General features: G+C 36.1%; 1 protein-coding gene across 3 annotated transcripts in view; it reads right to left on the reverse strand.

Annotated features, from left to right (window-relative positions):
- The window catches only part of Rnls (renalase, FAD dependent amine oxidase), a 325504-nt gene that overhangs the window by 299941 nt on the left and 4818 nt on the right, over positions 1 to 20745 (reverse strand). For 2 of the 3 annotated variants that reach the window (XM_004858346.4, XM_004858347.4), the window contains exon 4: positions 11952 to 12110. The exons of the other annotated variant lie outside the window; for it this stretch is intronic. In XM_004858346.4, the coding sequence (XP_004858403.1) occupies positions 11952 to 12110 (159 nt within the window). The remainder of the gene's footprint in view (positions 1 to 11951; positions 12111 to 20745) is intronic. 3 annotated transcript variants of the gene reach the window in all.

Consider the following 20745-nt stretch of genomic DNA (forward strand, 5'->3'; position numbering starts at 1 on the left):
ATTCAAGAAAACAAATTAAAGTAAGGACAATACAACTGTTTTTACTTATCTATCAGGTAGAAATTCGAAAAGATAAATAAAAATTAAAATTATCCAATGCCCTGAGTATTGTGTTAGTCAGTTTTCTGTCACTATGACAAAATACCCAAGAGAAATCAGCTTAAAGGAGGATGTAGTTATTTTTGCCCACAGTTTTAGAGGCTTTGATCCATTGTTGCTTGGACCTGTTGATTTTGGGATCACGGTGAGACAAGCTATCATGGCAGAAGAATGTGACAGAAAAGCTGCTCACTTTATGATGGCCAGGAATCAAAGAGAGAGAAAAATAGAAAAGGGACAGAGACAGAATATACTCTTCAGGCCAGCCTCCAGTGACTTACTTCCTTCTACTAGGCCCACCTTCTAGAGTTTCTACTACCTCTCAATAGCACAGTAAGCTATAAATCCATAATATTCAATATGTGAGCTTTTTAGGGACAACTAAGATCCAAACTAGTTGAGCTTGGTGGCTCATGCCTATGATACCAGCACTCTGGGAAGCTGAGACAAGAAGATCACAGGTTTAAGCCCAGCTTGGGCAACTGAGCAAATTAGTGAGTCTCTGTCTCAAAATTTAAGGAAAAAAAGGGGTGGAGGGGGGTAGCTGAGGACATACTTCAGTGTAAAGGGCCAATCTCCAGTACCACAAAAAGAAAAAGGAAAAAGAAGATCTAAATGATAACAATTTACAGAAAAATAGACATTCTTAAACATTCACCATGAGAAGTACTGGAAATTTTTTGGAAAGTAATATAACAATACCTATTAAAACACAGATCCATTAAACTAGAAATTTTACTTCGGGGATGTCATCACTCAATATATTTTGAAAGCACAAGTATATGAGGCTAAATAAACAAGGATTTTTATTGATGCATAGTAGTTAGAAGGAAAATGACTGGAGACCACATGAATGTCTATCATTAAACAATAAAAAACTATATGCCGGTACTTCCAAATAATTGAAATTTTTTAGGTGGTGTTTGTTGTTTGTTTGTTTTGAGACAGGGTTTCTCTATGTAGTTCAGGCTGACCTTGAGTTCACTATACAACCCAGGCTGGCCTCAAACTTGTGGCAATCTTCCTGCCTCAAACTTGTAAGGCTGATGACCACCACACCTGGCCACACTTCGGATGTTTTTATGCAGCTGAAAAATAAAACTATATTAGAGTGTTTATCTGATAGAATACTGAGTAAATGAGAAAACTGCAAAGCAATTTTTAAAGAAGATGCCCAGAGCCATAGTGTTATCTATATGCCTTTTAACATCAGTTCTCTGGGAAGTCAAAAAGGAGAGTAGGACCATGGAATAAAGTATTATTTTGTCTTTGGATTTCTTCATTTTTTATAAATTATGTATCATCTTTGCAATGAAAAATATTTCAGCGGGGAAGGGATATGTAAAATGGGAACTGGGAATGTGCTCAGTGGTAACTTACCTAGCATGTGCAAGGCCCTAGGTTTGATCCCGGGCACCATCAAAAAGTAAATTAGGGCCAGGGATTTAGCTCAGTGGTTTCGCTACCTGCCCTACAACCACAAGGTCCCGATTTCGATCCCCAGTACCAAAAAAAAAAAAAAGGAAAACTAAAAAGGACATTTCTACCTAGAGAAAAGCCAGGTAATAAGCATGTACTAACCGAACTAGTATTAATAGAGGCTGAAATAATAAGTGGATTTATTTTATATTTTTACTCTCAAATTTTCATCAATTAAGTATACTAGCTATAATATTAAAAATAATACATATTATATTTTCAAAGACATTTAACAATGTGCATACTTCAAGTAGACACTTAAAGTTCAAAGAGATGACTTAATAGCTGAAGGCAGAGTATGTAGGCAGAAGCTAGAAAGGAGGACAGAGTACGGGAGGGATGAGGAGCTTTGTTCTGCTTGTCAGAGCACAATGAGAGCAAAGCAGAGAGGTAGGACAATATATGGGTGACTACTGCAAAAGCAATTATTTACTAGAAAGTTACAAATGAACCCCTAGGATCGTTATTTTAATAGTTTATTAAAAACATACCATCTTTAAATTTACTGAAACATTTAAACTATGAACGCTAATTAATACATGCTATAATTTTTAAATGTAAGTAAAATGATTTAAACAGTATACTATAGATTATAAACATCTCTATATTTAATACAGTAATATTGCCTTAGTCTATAACAGTCTAAGGCTTACAAGTTGGTGCCACTTTGGGCCTTACATTATAAAAATTTAAAAACAGGGGCCATTTAGCTCAGTGGTTCCGCCTCCTGCCTCACAAGTACAAGGTCCGGAGTTCGATCCCCAGTACCAAAAAAGAAAAAAAATTAAAAACAATTCCATGTTCTTCTAATTTTTAAGTAAGTGTGTGTGTGTGTGTGTGTGTGTGTGTGTGTGTAGCCACACATACTACCATTGCAGATTTCTATTACAGAGCTGTGAAACTTTATATATTTGTAGATAGAAAAGTTTCCTTTTCTTTTAAACTATATTCATTCAAGGGTATAATTCGTTGGTTAATATAATTTGCCTTCATGTGACCTCTACTTCTATCACATCTTTGCTATCAAATCACAACCAAAATTTAAAGAATTTACCAGGATGAATTATTTAGGGAAAATCAACTCTCCTTCCCCACCCTTTAATTTAGGAAAGAGATGCTCAGTGTTGTGTTTCTAAAGGCTGTATGGTTTTAGGCTTTCATATTTAGGTTCACAGATCCCAAGTTATTTTCATGTATGGAAATAAAGGGTTGAGGTTAATTTTTTATATACGGATACCAGGTGTTCTAGTGCCGTTTGCTGAAAACACTATCTCTTCCTCAGCTCTTGAATTGAGTTTATATTCTATAAAATGCTAAAGTGAAATAATCTTTCAAAACTCAGGGGACCATATATGTGTGGTTCTATTTCTAGATTCTCCGTTTTATTCAAATGATCTATATGTCTTTCCTTCACCAACACTGCCTTGATTAGTGTAGCTTTACAAGAAGTCTTAAAATTAGGTACTAAACGTCTTCCAACGCTGTTTATTTTTTAAACTTTTCTGGGTCCTTTGTACTCCTACATAACTTTTAAATTTCAATATCCAATTCTTCATTTACAGCAAGTATACACAGACTTGAATTTTTATATATACCTTGTGTTTTCTAATCCTGCTAAATTCAAATACAAGTTCTAGGGGCTCCTAGAGATTTCTTAGTATTTTTTCTGTAGAGGATCATTTCATCTACATATAAAGATTTTGCTTCTACCTTGCCAATCCTATCCTAATTTTGTCATTTTATTGCCAGACTATTTTGGTGGGGACTAGGTTTCAAAGTTTAATGGACAGATAAAGAGTAAACGTACCTGCCCTTGTTCCCCACCTTAAGGAGCAAGCATTGTATCTTCTCCATTCATATAAGGCATTCTTGCTGGAAGTATGGAGTACATGTCTTTAATCTGTTGAGAAGGTTCTGTTCTACTTCTAGTCTCCTGATAGCTTTTACCATGAACAGCTATAGAATTTAGTCCAATACTTTTTCTCCAACTAGTGACAGGATCATATGGCTTTTTCCTTTCCTCTGTTCAAATGATGACTTTTGGGGATGGATCTTCCAATGCTGAACCAACACTGCCATCCCTATAACAAAATCACTTTCTACATCCTGCCAGATCTGACTTCTAACAGTTTGTTTTGTTAAACAAATTTCTATCTATGTTCATACTTTTTTCTTCTATTATCTTTATCCAGTTTTAGGATTAGCACAATGTTGAGTTCCTAAAATGAGGGGAGAAGTGCTCCTTCTTTTTTCTGCTTTAATTGTTTGATATAATTTATCAGTTAAAATGTATATGAGCCTACTGTTGTCATATAGGTAGGTTTTCAAGCTAGGAATATACTTTCTTTAATAGGTGCTATTCAAATTTTATATTTCCTGCAGAGTTAGTTTCATTAATTTGTCTTCCAAGGTACTTCTTAGAAGTTATCAAATTTATTTCAAAATAGATTTTTGAAATATGCTTTCTATATCCTTTTAAATTCTGTAAAATCTGTGGTAGTGTCTCCTAGATCTTGATATTGTAATTTTAAAAATGTGTAATTGATATTGTGTAACAGGAAGAAAAGGTCTAAAGGTGCAGGGGAAGTGGGAGGGGTAGGGGAAAGGAAAAAAGGAAAAAAAAATATGAGAAAAGGAAAAAAATGGAAACAAAGTCTTTGCAAATAGGGAAGGGTGGAGGGGCTGAAAGGAGCACAGGGGAAGGGGGAAAATAAAAGAACCAAGATACTTATGTAATGGTGCAGGATCCCAATGATGACTGTAACTGTATTTTATACCTAAAATGTACCAATAAACTTAATGGGAAAAAAAAAATAAAGGCTGTATGGACACACACACACACACACACACACACACACGCGTGCGTGAAGCTTCTTTCTTTTATAAGATTTTAAGATGGAGTAAGCTGATGGATTCTTGAACATGGGAAGGTGAAGGAGTTGGAAATGAGTACTTTAAGGCAGAGAAGCAGAAGTAAGAGGGGTGTTTGTGAATTCCTGAACGTATTGAGTGACAAGGAGCTGGAGAATTGCTACGCATGGGAGACACTGCCTTGGTGATCCTGTTGCACAATGCCCATGGTGCATGCCTCAGCCTGGACGGTGGTGAAAAGGAGCTCAGCAGTTAGTTCAGCATTACTCCATGAAGAAGACCCATGTCCAGGCAAGGCAAAGTGTCTAACTGACAAAGGAGTAGGGAGGGGTGCAGCAGCAATAATGGGGAGCAGCAATAATAATGGCGTCCAACTGTCCTAGGCCTCACACTTTCCCAGTTTTCCAACACAGTAAAAGTCAGATTTCTGTGTTACCCCAAAGGGCAGGGAAGAAGCTCTAATGACTACTTACCATGTAGGTGAAGAGATGCTCAGAGAGATGCTGAAGGTAACTTCAGAGAAATAAAGCAACAGACCTTTGTTGCACCCTAATGTTGTAGGCTTTAATTTAAGATAATCACACAGTATTCAAGATACAAATACATCATTGTTTTGCTAGTGTTTCCCACTTTGTTTCTAATATCTTTACCATGTATATCTAGGATTACTCTCGCTGGCCTTTTTTTAGTCACACATTTGACTGATATTATGGTCAGTCTAGTAAGACTCCTACCACCACTTCCTTAATAACCTACAGTCCAGCTCATTTTATGAACATACTTTCATATAAGTTTCTCTTAATGCTTCACAACTTATACTTTTCAAAAGTGAGGCTCATCTATTTCTACCCACTCCCACAGCTTCATGAGAACACCTGGCAGATGGGCACTACAGATCCTCAATTTACTTGATTTAGCATCTAGAAAAATGTCACCACCATGTGGTCACTTAAATCCTCAGAGGTTAGAACAATCCTGTGGACAGGTAGGAAAGACAGATCACATGAGTGAAGCAGATGTCTGTGATTAAGTTTTATTCTCTCCACTCTAAAACATGTTTGGGATGAGGCATTAAGAAGAACAGGGAAGGGCTGGGGATTTAGCTCAGTGGTTACACCGCCTGCCTCGCAAGCACAAGGTCCTGATCCTCCGTACCAAAAAAACAACCAAACAATCAAACAAACAAAAAAACTCAAGAAGAACAGGGAAGAGCAGTTCTCATAAAAACATCACTGATGACTTGCAAAAAAAAAGAATTAAAAATCTCAGGTAATGACTAACTCCTTTTATAAAAGTGATCAATTTATTAAGTTAATTAATATAAAATTTGAAGGCAATTATGCTCTTTCACAATGATGAGTATGTTTATATTCATCTGTAAATTCTGGGAAATAAAGTAAGCCAACTTTGTTTAATCCCTAACAGCATACTATCCTCTAAATAGATCTTAGACCTATCCCTTAGTTAAGTCACAAACACTAAATAATTACCAGGAGTATTAGTAATAGCTATGTGCTTACTATATGCCCTGCAGTGTACTGAGGGATAGAAGAAGTGGTACTCACCAGGAGATCTGAGCATCAGACCTAGTTACTTTCTTTGTAATGAAAAGAAAATAAAAGAAAAGAACATTTTGTTTCTAAGGATGGGAGATAACATAGCAAATATTAAGGAAGAATATCAATCAGGATACCTTCTAAATGTGCATTCCTTGACTATAAAAGTATGGGAGAAAGACTGAGCACATCTATGTGAGTAGTAGAATTCTGAAGGGAGAAAAAAATCACCAATGTTCCTCATCTCACCTCTTTTACTTTCCAATGCTTATTTTACATCTCTTCCATGCCCTCTGCCACTCCTCTAGTGAGAGAAAAGAAGGATGACAGGGAAGTCAGATACATGACTTTAGGTCTAGTTATTCTATTAGAGCCCAAAGAAGAGCTCCACTTAAGTGAGCAAGAAACATGCAATTGAGACAGTAATTGCGTTTGAAAGATGGGTCTTTTTCTTGACCATATTTGCTCCTTCCAGGCCTCTAATAAATTGGGCAATCATGTACAAGGCAGGTCATGTTTTAATTTCTGATCTCGAAAATCAGAGTGGAAGAAGCAACAAGCTCAAAGTTTCCTTGTATATTAAAGTTATATGACCCACCCAACATTTACCATTTTATCCTGGCACCATTAACTAGGTACAAAGAGTAATCAGAATACTCAATCTCTCTGACCCCTAGGAGCTTATAACCAAGTTGGAAATAAGACACACATGAACATCTGTGAGTGGTGTGTCAGTCAGTGTAAAACTCATCATTTGATATGGGGTGAGGACAGAGAACCATACAGAATCTTTTTTCTCATAGATTTTATAATTTAATTAGAGAATATGCCCACTGAAAAATAAAGATCACAATAAAAGGATCACCTGATGAATGAACAAAATATCACAACAGTCCTAACTGGGAAGGGTAGTGGATCCTAAGGAGCTCTTGTTAAAGATATAAATTCCTGAGCCCTGTTCATATATTAGGAATCATACTCTTCACAGAAGTTCACCTTACAATTTTCAGCAAGAATGAAGACACTGTGACATCACTCAGTAAGAGGACAGTCTAAGGCAGTGATGGCGAACCTTTTAGAGACTCAGTGCCCAAACTGCAACTTATTTATCACAAAGTGCCAACACTGCAATTAAAACAGAATACTGAGCTTTTAGTTTAGAAAAAAACAACTCATACATTAACATCTTTTGCCTTACAAGAAAAATACAGTAACAGAACTTTCAATGATATAAACAGCTTTTTATTGCAAGGTAAAAGTTTGCATTTGGCATGCTTCTGCACAGTTCATGTGATCTTTGCTGTTGTGTGCATGCTGATAATTTGTCAAACTTTGGCTGGGGTGACTGGGCTCATGTGATGACAGAGGGGGCACTGTATGCCTGCTGCAGTCTGCATGCCTGCCATAGGTTCACCACCACTGGTCTAAGACAAAGCACATATGGGAGAGCTGTGCATAACATTAGCTACAAACATAGGTTCTGGAGCCACGCTACTTAGGTTCACATCTCAATTTTAGCAAAAGGAATGAATAATAATAACAATAATAATGATGATAATAATGCCTAGGGATGCTTTGAGGATTAAATGACATAGCATTGCAATGTTAATACAGAAAAAGTAACAACTATAGAACCAGAGGTAAATCATAAGAAGTTCACTATATGGTACATGAAGCTTCCCTATTCCTCCAGTGGGGAGAATGTAATAGTATAGTAAATAATTTCCAAAAGAAAAAAATAAGTAGTTCTATTATTCTGTAAAAAAATCAAAATAAAATGTTAGGTAATGGAAAATTTAAACCACACTATAATCAAAGGGCAATTCTTTCAAGTAGGAGAGAGTACTTATGCTGACTTTAAAGCCTAGACATGATTCAGGAGAAAGAAAATGAGAAAACACAGAGAAAAGCAGACACGAGGCTGTTCACAGTTTATATAAATGTGTGACCTTTCACATATCCTTACTTCTATTACTAACTATGCACTTTTGAATAACTTAGTTCTCATGGACCAAAATTTGTGTCCCTGTGACATGTAATTTTGTAAATTATATTATAGTCATAGTGTTTATGGTCCAATCATCTTCATAGTGCTAAAGATTCTAAAGAGAATTGTAATATGTACTTGACCCACTAGATGGCAACATGTAGCTTTTTAAGTGGATATTTTTCATGGCCACTTAAGGATGTCTAAAATCAAATGAAAAGTATTTAAGGTTCTCCAGACAACATAAAAAGACTGACATTACCTAATTCCTCACATAGAAGCCATAATTGACATTTATAGGTTAAAAATAAATAAGAATTTTCTCTATAGCTCTCATTAGAGAAGTTGGGCAGGGGGAGCTTTAGCCAAGGGAGCCTGCCTTTCACTGGATGATACTGACCAGCAGCACTCACCATATTTTTTTTTTTTGTCACACATCATAAAGACACTCAGGACAGAGCACTTTCAGAACTGCTTTAGAGAGTGGCAAAGGAAAATGGGATAAGTGTGTTTTGAAGCGACAGAGAGTTTTGAGGGGGATTAATAGCAATATGTCTTTTATTGTAATGAATTTTTACATTTAAACATTAATCATATATTTTGGTCACATCTCTGTATGCATCAAGCAGTATACATTAAATATGTATGTCTTTTCATATGTCAATATACCTTAAAAGTATGACTGTCTTTATAAAAACTCATACAAGGGCTAAATGATGAAACTAGCTGTTCTCTAAGGCCTCATCTAATTCTGAGTTTTCTATGATTAAAATGCACACTGTCAGCTAGAATTTCAGTATCAATAAGGAAAACAGACTTGACAAAAGCTGAGCAATTGTTCCTATTTGGAAAAATGTATCCTCCTTGCCCTAAATACCTCCATTCCCTTTGTTTCTCATATCTGAATCCCCTTCTCATCACTTAGTATAGGAATTTCAGCTCTCAGAATCCCTACATGTGCATTTTCCCGATATTGACCTATTCTGCAGTTGAGTAAAAATACACACAAGGATTTCCATCACTCATATGTAAATCATAATTTCTCATTTATGTGCTAGGATGTTCTCTTCTCTTCCCCCTATGGCCAGCATCTCTAACAGTAAAAGTAGAAGCTTCCTGCTGCTAGTATCTCACCTGTGTTGAATTACAGTGGCAACAAAGTGGTATTTGTGGATTTAGGAGTTTCTGGAGATAGTTCACCAGAAACCCTCCCCTATTTAATAGTGGAGAAAATCTTAGGTATCTTACTCCCCACTTCCACCCTCAAAAACAGTCAAGAGTTGTTTAATAGGAAAGAGATTTGCATGTAAAGGGCATTTCTAAAGTGGTTGCTTGCAGATTTGAATCTATTTTGGAAAAAGGTAAGAAATTAGGCTCCCCTCTCCCACCATACATTTTATATTTAAAAAGAAAATAAACAAAGCCTAACAATAAAGTGAATAATGTTAAACCAACTGCAACCTTTAAAGACTTAGGAAGGATAAAAATAACACCAATTCAAATGATAAAAACAAAAGATTGGGATATTAAATTCATGTCAATACTTCATGAAATATTTTGAAAAGCACTGAAATTAGAAGTAACATACCAAATGAGAGGTACATGTCAAAGTACTCTTTATAATCCTAAAGAAATCTTCAAATGTACATTACTAATTATTGGCTCTGTTCATTTTTTTAACTTCAAAAGCTATGTATAGTATTTAGTTGACTCACATGAAATTGCCAAAATCTGACCATTTTGACCTAAAAAATGACAATTTTATATAACTCAACCTCGTAATAGGCACTATTTAAACAGTTTTCTGTTAGCTAGATTTTCATGAAATAAAGCATTGTTAAATAAAAATAGCTCATTTTAAAATACTTTGAAAACATATGAACTAGATGTACACATAAAGCATAAAGCCTACAGATCCTGTACAACTAGAGAGCAGCTTTTAAAAATACCCTGCCTTAATTTGGAAATTCTAATTAGCATATTAAATGCCCTTAATAACATTCTCTGTGCTCAGTAACATTCCCCAGTAGGTGATTAAGAATAGCAAGAATTAACCAAGCCTACTGGTGGCACGACAAAATATGATTATGAAATCAAATTTGATGGAAACTCATTAACTATTATCACCACATATAACAATAATTTCACCAGCTTCAAATAAACAGATATCTGAAACTTAGAAGGGTTAATTCATTAGGTATAATTTTTTTTTTAAAGAGCAGTATCAGTTTATTTCTTTGTTGGAATGAAACTAAGATTGATCTTTTGAGGAGGCAGATGGAAAAGTCAGACTTAGATTACATGCAGAAACTATACTTGATGATAAGGTCATTTCATCCTAGTTTATTTATCCTTTCTTCATACATTCAGCTTGTTTGGGAACAACTGAGTCTTACAGCCCCTTTTCCCCAATCCAGTGATATTTGAAAATATCACTGTTTCCCTAGGAAAGAGGAAGAACTGACAGTTTGAGGACAAGATCATACTGTTCAGGGGAACTTGCATCTTTGAAGACTTCCTATTTGTCATTTCTCAGCTTGATAAAACAAAAAATGGGTCCTCAGTTGCATAAATCAAAATTTCTTGTAGACAAAACAAAAATTATGCTTTCTTTAAAAAATTTTCTATAATACTTCAACAGTTTCTCTACATAAATATTCTTAATTCATGATACTATTAGAGACAGCTGAGTTAGGTAGAAATATTATAGGCAGTAAGATAGGGCTAAGTCCTCAAGAGAGTCAGGACAAAGGTGAAACATACCACAACTGCGCCTGGAGACACATCCGTTGGAGACCAGGCCTTAAGATAAAGACAAGATGACCAGACCTATATACTTCCTCAAAGGACAAACACTGGCCCTAATGAAGTCTAGACAGACATCGGTCACCTTGGTGGGCGACCAGAGACCTCTGGATCCATCATTTCCTAGAAGTCTTTGTTCTTTCCATACACATTTGTTACATCACTTGTTTCCTAATTGGACCACTATTACCTAATTGACTATATGTGTAACCTTATTGCTTGATCATGACTGTGGCCTACATTGTGCCCACGTGGGTTTTAATCCATAAAACTCCCCTATAGAGTGGGGTCCCCGATTACTCATTTGAATTTGAATCCCCTCCTGCCTCTCAGAAGCTATCCTATCAATACATATCTTCCTACTCTTAACCTCTGTTGTTCCTATAATTCATTCTTCGATTTTTAGAGAATATGAACTCAGCATATCAGACAGCTAACAGGTTGGGAGATATAATATTTCATATTTCATCTCCAATATAATTTCCGGTATCAATACCAGACATGCTCAGTAAGATGTGGTCTACTTATCATCAGCCTGTTATATTACTCCTTAAAAGAAAAACTTTGTTATTTTTAGCATGAAATATTTTCCTTTTTTTTTCTTATTCAGACAAAAGAATTTCCTTTGAATTTTAGTTCCTTTATTATAATTTTGGCTGTTTTACCACAATTTTGGCTCCTCCAGAATAATTTACTAAGCCACCTACCCATTCCTTCCCTTGTATCTCTTTTTCACAATGTGGCTAGGCAATTTCCTCAAGCAGAGTAAATACCTGGAAGGCCACCCAGAGAACAAAACTATTCAAAATGAGGGAACCCAAATAAGAACTGGTACCATAGAAACCTTTTTCTCTCTAGGATGGTCACAAAAAGATTGCTCTCATTTTAGGTCACACCACTGCACATCAATTAACAATACTGACTTCTTGAAGGCAAAGGCAGTAAGAAAAATGTTCAGCTTCTAAGTGGTTAAAAATTTTGATGGGCTTCACTTTGGCCTACACTAGTATCATCAACTGTGCTAGAAGAGGTTTTTGAAAGATCCAAATCAATGAAATCCGTAATATATCCTTTGTCATGAGAATTAAAGCAAATTCATATTCTATTAAAGAAATTCTACTTATTTAGGTAGGTATGCCAAAAAGCAGACTCACAGTTTGCAAAGTCCCCTTGAAGCTGCAGAATCTGAGGAACTGGAATTGTAAGGACAACAAGATCAAACTGCTCAGGGGAGCCTGTTTCCTTGAAGACTTCCCACTTGCCATTTCTCAAGTTGATCTGAGTAACACAATGTCTGAGGTAGACTTCTGCACCTGCTCCAAAAACAAATCATGTTCACATTGTTAAGGTTTTCCATATGAATCAGGGAAAAAAGAACAGTCATAAGCTGTATCCTTTCACGTGAACAAAATGATCAAGCTTGCCTTCTACAGTCTTCAGGGTTCTTTCTTTACTTTCTTTCTAATTTAGTGGCAATTCCTCTTCCCCCTCCACTACCAAACCACGTCCTGGCACACTGGGACCTCCTGATCAATGTTGCTCTGAGGGAAAAAATACTACTACAATTAATAATAATAATAATAATAATAGTAACAACAGCTATCTTTCATTAAACATCTACTATATGCTAAGTACTTGATACTCATTTTACCAATTTATCTCAGAGATAAGAAATTAGGATATTAACCTCAGCCCTTTACTTCCATACATAAAAATAACTTGAAAGGATCTATGTTTCAAAGCTTAATGGACAGATGAAAAGTAGGCATATCTGCCCTTGTTCCCAACCTTAGGGAGAAAGCATTGTATCTTCTCCATTCATATAAGGCATTTACTGGAAGTGTGGAGTACATGTCTTTTATCTGTTGAGAAGGTTCCCTTCTACTTCTAGTCTCCTGATAGCTTTTACCATGAACAGCTGTATAATTTAGTCCAATACTTTTTCTCCAACTACCAACAGGAACATATGGCTTTTTCTTTCTGCTTTAAATGTTTGACATAATTTATCAGTTAAAATGTATATGAGCCTGTTGTTGTCATATAGGTAGGTTTTCAAGCTAGGAATATACTTTCTTTAATAGATGCTATTCAAATTTTATATTTCCTCCAGAGTTAATTTCATTAATTTGTCTTCCAAGGTACTTCTTAGAAGTTGTCAAATTTATTTCAAAAAAGATTTTTGTAATATGCTTTTTATATCCTTTTTAAATTCTGTAAAATCTGTGGTAATGTCTTCTAAATGTCAATATTGTAATTTTAAAAATGTATAATTGATATTGTGTAATAGGAAAAGGTCTAAAGGAGTAGGGGAAGTAAGAGGGATAGGGGAAAGGAAAGAAGAGAAAAAAAAAGAGAGAAAAGGAAAAAAATGGAAACAAAGTCATTGCAAATAGGGAAGGGTGGAGGGGGTGAAGGGAGGGCAGGGGAAGGGGAAAAAAATAAGAACCAAGATATTCATGTAAAGGTACAAGATCCCAATGATGAATGTAACTGTATTTTATACCTAAAATATACCAATAAACTTAATGGAAAAAAAATAAATTAGGACATTGAAAAATGTCACGCTATGATATAAAACTATGCCTATAAAGCTCATAAACTTTGCAGAGCAACTATACATACATTTCAGGAAAGGTGTTAGCAATTAATTTTTTTAGTAGTATCAAGAAGAGCAATATTCCCTATTAAAGGAATTAATAACCTGTTATGGGAACCTGAAAGTCTCTGTAAGAGAAATGTAAGTCCCTACCAATACATCAATATTTTCATTAAGAACAATCAAAACTAAGAGGGCCGGGGATTTAGCTCAGTGTTTCCACTGCCTGCCTTGCAAGCACAAGGTCCAGAGTTCGATCCCCGGTATCAAAAAAAAAAAAAAAAGAAGAATCAAAGCTAAAAGAAACACCAAGTACCTTTTCACATTTTCCTTCTTAGCACCTATGATAAAGGTATTTTAATTATTTGCCCAATTAATTAGATAATTATCTTCTTTTTTAATTTCTAAATCCTATAAGTCACAAATTATGACTACTTTGTTACTATATACAATAAACAGGATGTATAGCTCAGTCAGTGGCACACACTACATACTTATCAAAATTTGTTTTGAGACAATAAATTATGAACCATAAATTAAAAGAAAGTATAGCTGGGTCATTAAGTCTTCTTCATATACTAATACCTCAAATTTCAGTTTTTGGAAAAACTTTGATGTAAAAACAAATCTACTTTTGTTCAGCCTCATATATAAAAGAAAGAAATGATAGTGCAACAAGGAATATAAAAGCATATTGATAGTGGAACAAGGAATATAAAAGCATATTGAAAGATCCTGTTCATCATTAACTGGGGCATTTGATGTTCTTAGTCACTAAAAATCCAGTCCAACCTTTTCCATGAAACTTCCTTTCTGTAGCAACCCTTGCTCAATGTGATTCTTCCTGTTTGTGATGTCCTTCAACCATCACTGCCTTTACTACTAATTCTGATATTGATTCAAAATATCTGCATGCTTTAGTTGTGTCTTATCTATCCAATAGTACACAAGGATCTTCATGTCAGGCCCCAGACCTCAAATACCTTTACCTCTCTTCCTTGTCCCTTGAATAATGCTATGCAGTAGTAAGCACTCAAAGTTTTTAAGTCAAATGTAAATATTAGAAGGAACACTGTTCTATCTAGGCCAACAGATCAATCTCTATTTGAAGCAACGAGTATCATTCTGTTCAAAGATTAAAGCAAGGACTTATAGTGTTCCAACTTGCCTAAGGGGTTTTCCAAGATCCACATTTGGAGAAGGTACAAATAATTCAGCACTTTCAACTCACATTCACCATCTCCTTTATTCCAACCAGAGCACCTCTGCTTCACTCTGTTTTATTTATTTAGGATCTCTCACTCCACTTACCTCATTTAGTCCATAGTCTTGTCCCAGACCTCAATTAAATCAACTCATTCTATTTTATTTATGGTTTCATCCACAAAAGTAGTCCTTTGCAAAGAGCATTATGTTGTTACTGTTGGTGATAAAATTGTGTGTTTAAAAGGCATTAAGCTCCACTAGCCTAGATAAGTCTGCATACCCCAGCTGAATGTCTTGGAAATGAATCCAAATGGTCATAGAGTGTTCTGTCAGTGGTTTTTAAATGTGGATCCCAGACCAGCAGCACTAGCAGAAGCTAGTGGGTTGTTCAATCATAATGAATCAGACCAAGTCAGAAACTCCAGGCATTAGTCCCAGTAATCCATGTCTCTCAGAAAGCTTCTCAGAAAGATTGTGTGCCATGCATGCTAACATGTGAGAACCACTGAAATGGATAGACAGACTCGATTCTAACACCACAACTGACAAAACACGGCCCCCCCGAAAGTATTTACCAAAAGGTAGGAGAAATGGTGTAGATGCTCTTATTAACCAGGAATTTTTCTTTTCTAGCTGCTACGATTAAAGTTTCTGGGAAAGAGGCATTTCCTTGTGAAAGTAATTAATAATTTTTATAGAAGACCGAGTGTTAAAATTTAAAGGGCCAGGAAGCTTTCATTTTAAAACAGAGAACAATATAAATTCTCTCAGGACACTTCTGAGCTGACAATTTGACCATGCACCAACTTCTTCCATAAAACCCTTTAATAGCTTCCTAGTACACGCATTTCTGCCTTACCTTGTACTTTATCTCTTACCACTTCTCCCTCATTCATACTCCTCAGTCCTTGAAAGCTCTTAGAACCTTCTTCTACTTCAGGAAATTCCATTTTTTTTTCCATTACTGGGGATCAAACTTAGGACCTTGCACTTGCGAGGCAGGCACACCACCACTGAGCTAACTCCCCAGCCCCTGGAAACTCCAATTTGATATGCCCAGTGCATGGAACTCTCAAACTTCAGCTCTTGGCCTAGTTTATTCTTGTTTACTTTGGAGGTATTCATGAAATGTCAGTTCCTTAAGGAGGCTTTCCCTAGCTCATCATGCTCTCATTCCTTGGATACTTACATTAGTGTAGATCTACTCTATTATATGCTCTCTCATAATGCCTCACAGTTTCTTCCTAGCACTTATTATCTATCGTTTTATATGTACAGTTAATATAATGTCTCTTTCATCCACCCATTTACATTCTACAATAATAGAGCCCGCGACCATGTCTCTCATTTGCCACTGTTTCCTCAGCATATGATATTTAATAAGAATTTAAAAGTCTGCAAACAGCTATAGAGATACCATAAGATTAAGGTTTAAGCATTTTATTAAAGGCAAATGTGCTTCTACTATGTATTTATTCAATTTTTAATTCTCAACCTTCCTCTACTTTAAGAAGAAAATCCAAAATAATTTTTCTCCTATAATCTCCTACAAATAGGGGTTAGTGAGCAGTTGCTGGAACTGCTAAGATGGCAACTGAAGAGACATGAACAATGTCTAACTAAATACACTGCTTAAGCTAAACAAAAGAACTACTTAACCACCATTCACGTGTGACCCTCTAGCTTCCCTTGAAAGGACATTACTGTGGATGTGTGCCATGATCGTCTGCCTGGAAGAAATTCTGGGAAAGAACCACACAGGTTCACTTCCCTTACATCAATTGTAAGAAGAAAATTGAGGGCCGGGGATTTAGCTCAGTGGTTCCACCGCCTGCCTCGCAAGCGCAAGGTACCAAGTTCGATCCCCGGTACCAAAAAAAAAAAGAAGAAGAATATATAATCACAAAAGTAAAAAGGGAGAGAATGATAAGAGTAAATATTACTAGACAAAAGTCACCCTAGTTAATAGCATTTGCAAATAAAATCATTTATACAAATAAACTGATCCTCTCAACTTTGACGACTAATAGTGTACATGTTGACTTTCCAGATTGCTAGTCAATATCCCTTATAAGACAGACAAATGAAAAACAAGTAAATGCAACAATAGTCCTCCCTACTGGTAAGCCAATCCAAATAAAAGTTTCTCACCCTGTGTCCTTGGAGGCTAAATTCATCATCTTATTAATTATACAAGAACATGAGGCATTATTCGAAAGCAAAAGGACTTGGTTCATCACTCTCCAAATGTCTAAGGCAGGAACCACCAGGTGATCAATCGCTCAGATTTCATGAAGAAATGAGATGACATTGCCTTTTAACTGGTCCTACTCCAAGGTCAAGGACTAACCAATGAAAGAGGGAAAGTAGAGGAACAGAGTACTATGGAGTTGTTTTCCTGAGCCACATGTCTGTCAAAATGACAGGATGAAATGAACCTCTCATATTGTAGAAAAGAATCTTAAAAGGAAAAAGAAGAGCTCAGTGTTGTGGTACACACCTATAATCCCAGCACCCTGGGAGACTAAGACAGGAAGAACAAAAATTCAAACTCCATCTGGGCAACATACCAAATTAGTGAGATCTTTTTTCAAAGTGAAAAAAAAAAGCTGAGGATGTCCCTAAATGTGAAAGCCGTGGGTTCAATCCCAGGACCAGGGGGGAAAAAAAAGGAAGCACTAGGCCTACAAAACAACTGTTCAATCTGAAGGTATGAGCACTTCTCATTGCCTTCCATGGGAAAGCTAACGGAAAAAAAGCTTGATGAGTTTCAAGGCACTTCTAGTTCTGTAACTTGTTAGTCAAGCTACTACAGGAAAAATCTAATCTACCTAATCTCCTTGAGTCTCATTTTTCTCATTGGTAAAAGAGAATAATGATAACTACCTTAAAACATTGTGAGAATTAGAAATAACATATGTAAAGTACCTAAGATGTCACATAAATAGCTTTTAATGAATGATAGCTAGGATCTCTTATTAACTTAAATTCTTCTACCTCAGCAATAACATTAACTAAGAAAAAAAAATCCCAGAAAATCATGTTCCAATCAAGAATATTGTATTAATATGGAAAGCAAACAGGCAGTAAAATGGATGCCAAGAAATGGCAGATTTCTCTATAATGAAGTTAATGTGAACACATCAGACAATAAATATAGAACATAAATTCAAGAGGCAGGCATCTATTTCCTGCTGCCTTTCCTAGAATTACTTGTTCTAGAACATTGGTCTCATTCTATTGTAGAGGTTTAAATCTCAATTCTAAAGCATACCTGATTAGGCATATTCCACACAGATAATGTCTCTCAAACTTTGCTCCCAGTCTGAATGACCACTGGTCAATCCAGCACATTGTGGGATTGTAAACTGTAGACTATTTTTGAAATGACATTGCAATTTTGTTTCTTATGAACTGGAAATACATAAAAATCAGCTTCATTCAAATAGACTACTTTCTAAACTAACATCAAGAGATTTCTATGTGATTGAGGAAAAGAAAGTAGAACGTTTATTTGAATCCTGGTAATCTGGACTATTTAAAGGACAGAAACTTCTAACAGGGCTTAATTGATATATAAAAAGATATATAATTACAAAATGAATAGTGCTATAGACAGAATCGACAAAACCTTATAATAATAGATTTGGATAGAGTACGAAAAGCATCTTGAAACATTAGAGATACGCTGAAATATACAAAGGAAAAGTTCATATAGATTCAAATTATATAGACATTGAATTCAGTTATATAAAAATTCATTTTTACAAAAGCAGACAGAAAATATATAACAAGATGGACCTATTGCTGACTTATGTATTATCATAACATTTTTCTTGCTATTTTTCTGTTTTCCAAATTTTCTACCAGAAGTATATAATTCAATAATGATAAAACAATCTACACAACTCACTGTCCCAAAGTGAACACATAAGTAGGTTTTTATCACAAACTGATTAAATTAGAATGAATAGTCTTCTAATGTATATATAAACTACAGTGGTGCCTCAGTTCTCGAACTTAGTCATTCTACAATTCTGGTTGTGAACAGAATCAAATTTCCCCATAAGGTTCAATATAAATAAGGTTAATCCATTCTGAACCGTATGTATTTTTTAACCACAAAAATATGAAACAAAATACAGTATGAAGAGAGAGAACACTAACTTTGTGTGAGGTAGTTTCTGGTGTGGAGGACAGGAAGGTAGGTGGAGAGGAGGACACTGTTTGCAAGGAGAGCCCCCTCCATAAGGACATCAAGGACATCGGGGAGATTTCCTTCGGGGTTTTCATCTCCTCTGTCTCTTAGCTGCAGGCTCAATTTTGATGGAAAATCTGTCTAATGTCACATGTTTTTTCCTGCACTGCATAAACCTCCGAAAATGAGAGACCACATTATTGTTCATCAGATGCAACACTGTTCGTTACAATTATGTTGGGGTGGTGCTTCTCAAAGAAATTCTGGCACTCATTCCATTTTTCCATAATGGATTTTATCACCTCACTTTTAACCTCTTCCCTGTCTTCCTCTTCCTCGGTGGAATGCTCTTTAACAAGTGCCTTCTGCTGCTCTGCTAGAGTTCAAGTTCTGTCATCAGCTCTTCCACACAGTCCTCAACAAGCTCCTCTATGTCTGCACCTTCAATGGCCAGACCCATACTCTTGTCCACGGACACAATCTCCTCCACTACCTGTGCACCAGACTCTTCAAAGTCATGTTCAGTGACACATTCTGGCCACAGTTTCTGAGGCTGAGTTAAAGATCCAGTATGTGACATCTTCCCAGGCTTTGTTAGTGAGGTTGATACAATAGAGGACATTGAAATGTTTTTTCCAGAACTCTTGTAAGAGTCAGGGACATCTCTTCAGTGACATTAAAACACTTGGTGAAGAGCATCTTTGTGTACAGCTTCTTAAAGTTAAAGATCACTTGCTGGTCCATGGGCCGCAGAAGAGGTGTTGTGTTGGGGGCGGGGGGACTTGACCTTTATGAAGTCATACTCAGCATCCATACTGTCCACCAAGTCTGGAGAAGAAGGCACCTTTCAGGAAGATGGTTGTCAGAAAGATATTTCTTAATGGTGGGTAGGAACACCATTGTGGAGACATTCCATGACCAATTGCCTTGTGATCCAAGCCTTCACCTTGGCCCACCACAAGGCAGGCAGTCTGGCTTTGTTCACATTCTGTTCCTTGAATGCATAAGGAGTCTGGGAATGGTGCACCAGTAGTGGCTTAATTTTCAGATCAGCTTTTGAGTTCACACACAGCAAAAGGGTCAATTGGTCTTTCATGGGCTTATGCTCAGCAATGCCTTCTCCTCCTATGAGACAGAGGTTCTGTTCAGCATGTTCTCCCAAAAGACCCCTGTTTCATGGCAGTTGAACATGTGTCCAGCGATGTATCCTTCTGCCTTGATGAATTTCATGAATTCTTTCTTATAGGCTTCTGCAGTGTCCTTGTTAGAACTGGAAGCCTCACCATATCTTATCACACTGTGGACACCACTTCTCTTGTGAAATTTATCAAACCATCCCTTCTGGCTTTAAATTCTTCACTTGTGGCACTTGTAAAAGGATATTCTTGCAATAAATCATTATGTGCTTTCCTGGCTTTTTCATAGATCATAGCTTCAATAATGCTACCACCTGCCAGCTGTTTCTTATTCAACCACACTAAAAAAAGTTTTTCCAAATCTTCCACCACTTGTGTCCTCTGCTTGGTTAACATTGTTACTCCTTTTGCCTTATCAGCTACTTCAATGGCATCTTTATTCTTCAAAACAGTCAAGATTGTCAACTTCACCATCTTGTACTCAGAGGCCAGATCAGTTACATGAATACCACTCACACCTTTCTACAGTTTCCTTCTTCAATTCAATGGTTATTTTCTTCTTCAAAACCTTTTTCTTATCATTCTTGCTCTGCACTTAATTGTTACCTTCATTTTTGCTCTGCACATTCTGGTTACTTTACATTACTGTTCTGAATGTTCTTGTCACCTTTATTATTGCTCTGCACTTTCTTTTTACCACCATGCTTGTTGTGCACTTTCTTTGGAGCCATGCTCTATTGAATAATTCTCTACAGGGCTTTATGTGTTAAAAAGAACACAAAAATGCTTCACAGCAAGTGTGCACAGGTCTG

Source organism: Heterocephalus glaber, unplaced genomic scaffold (assembly GCF_053883595.1).
Source record: "Heterocephalus glaber isolate CG9 unplaced genomic scaffold, H.glaber_assembly_v1.0 deba00001497, whole genome shotgun sequence".
Lineage (NCBI taxonomy): Eukaryota > Metazoa > Chordata > Mammalia > Rodentia > Bathyergidae > Heterocephalus > Heterocephalus glaber.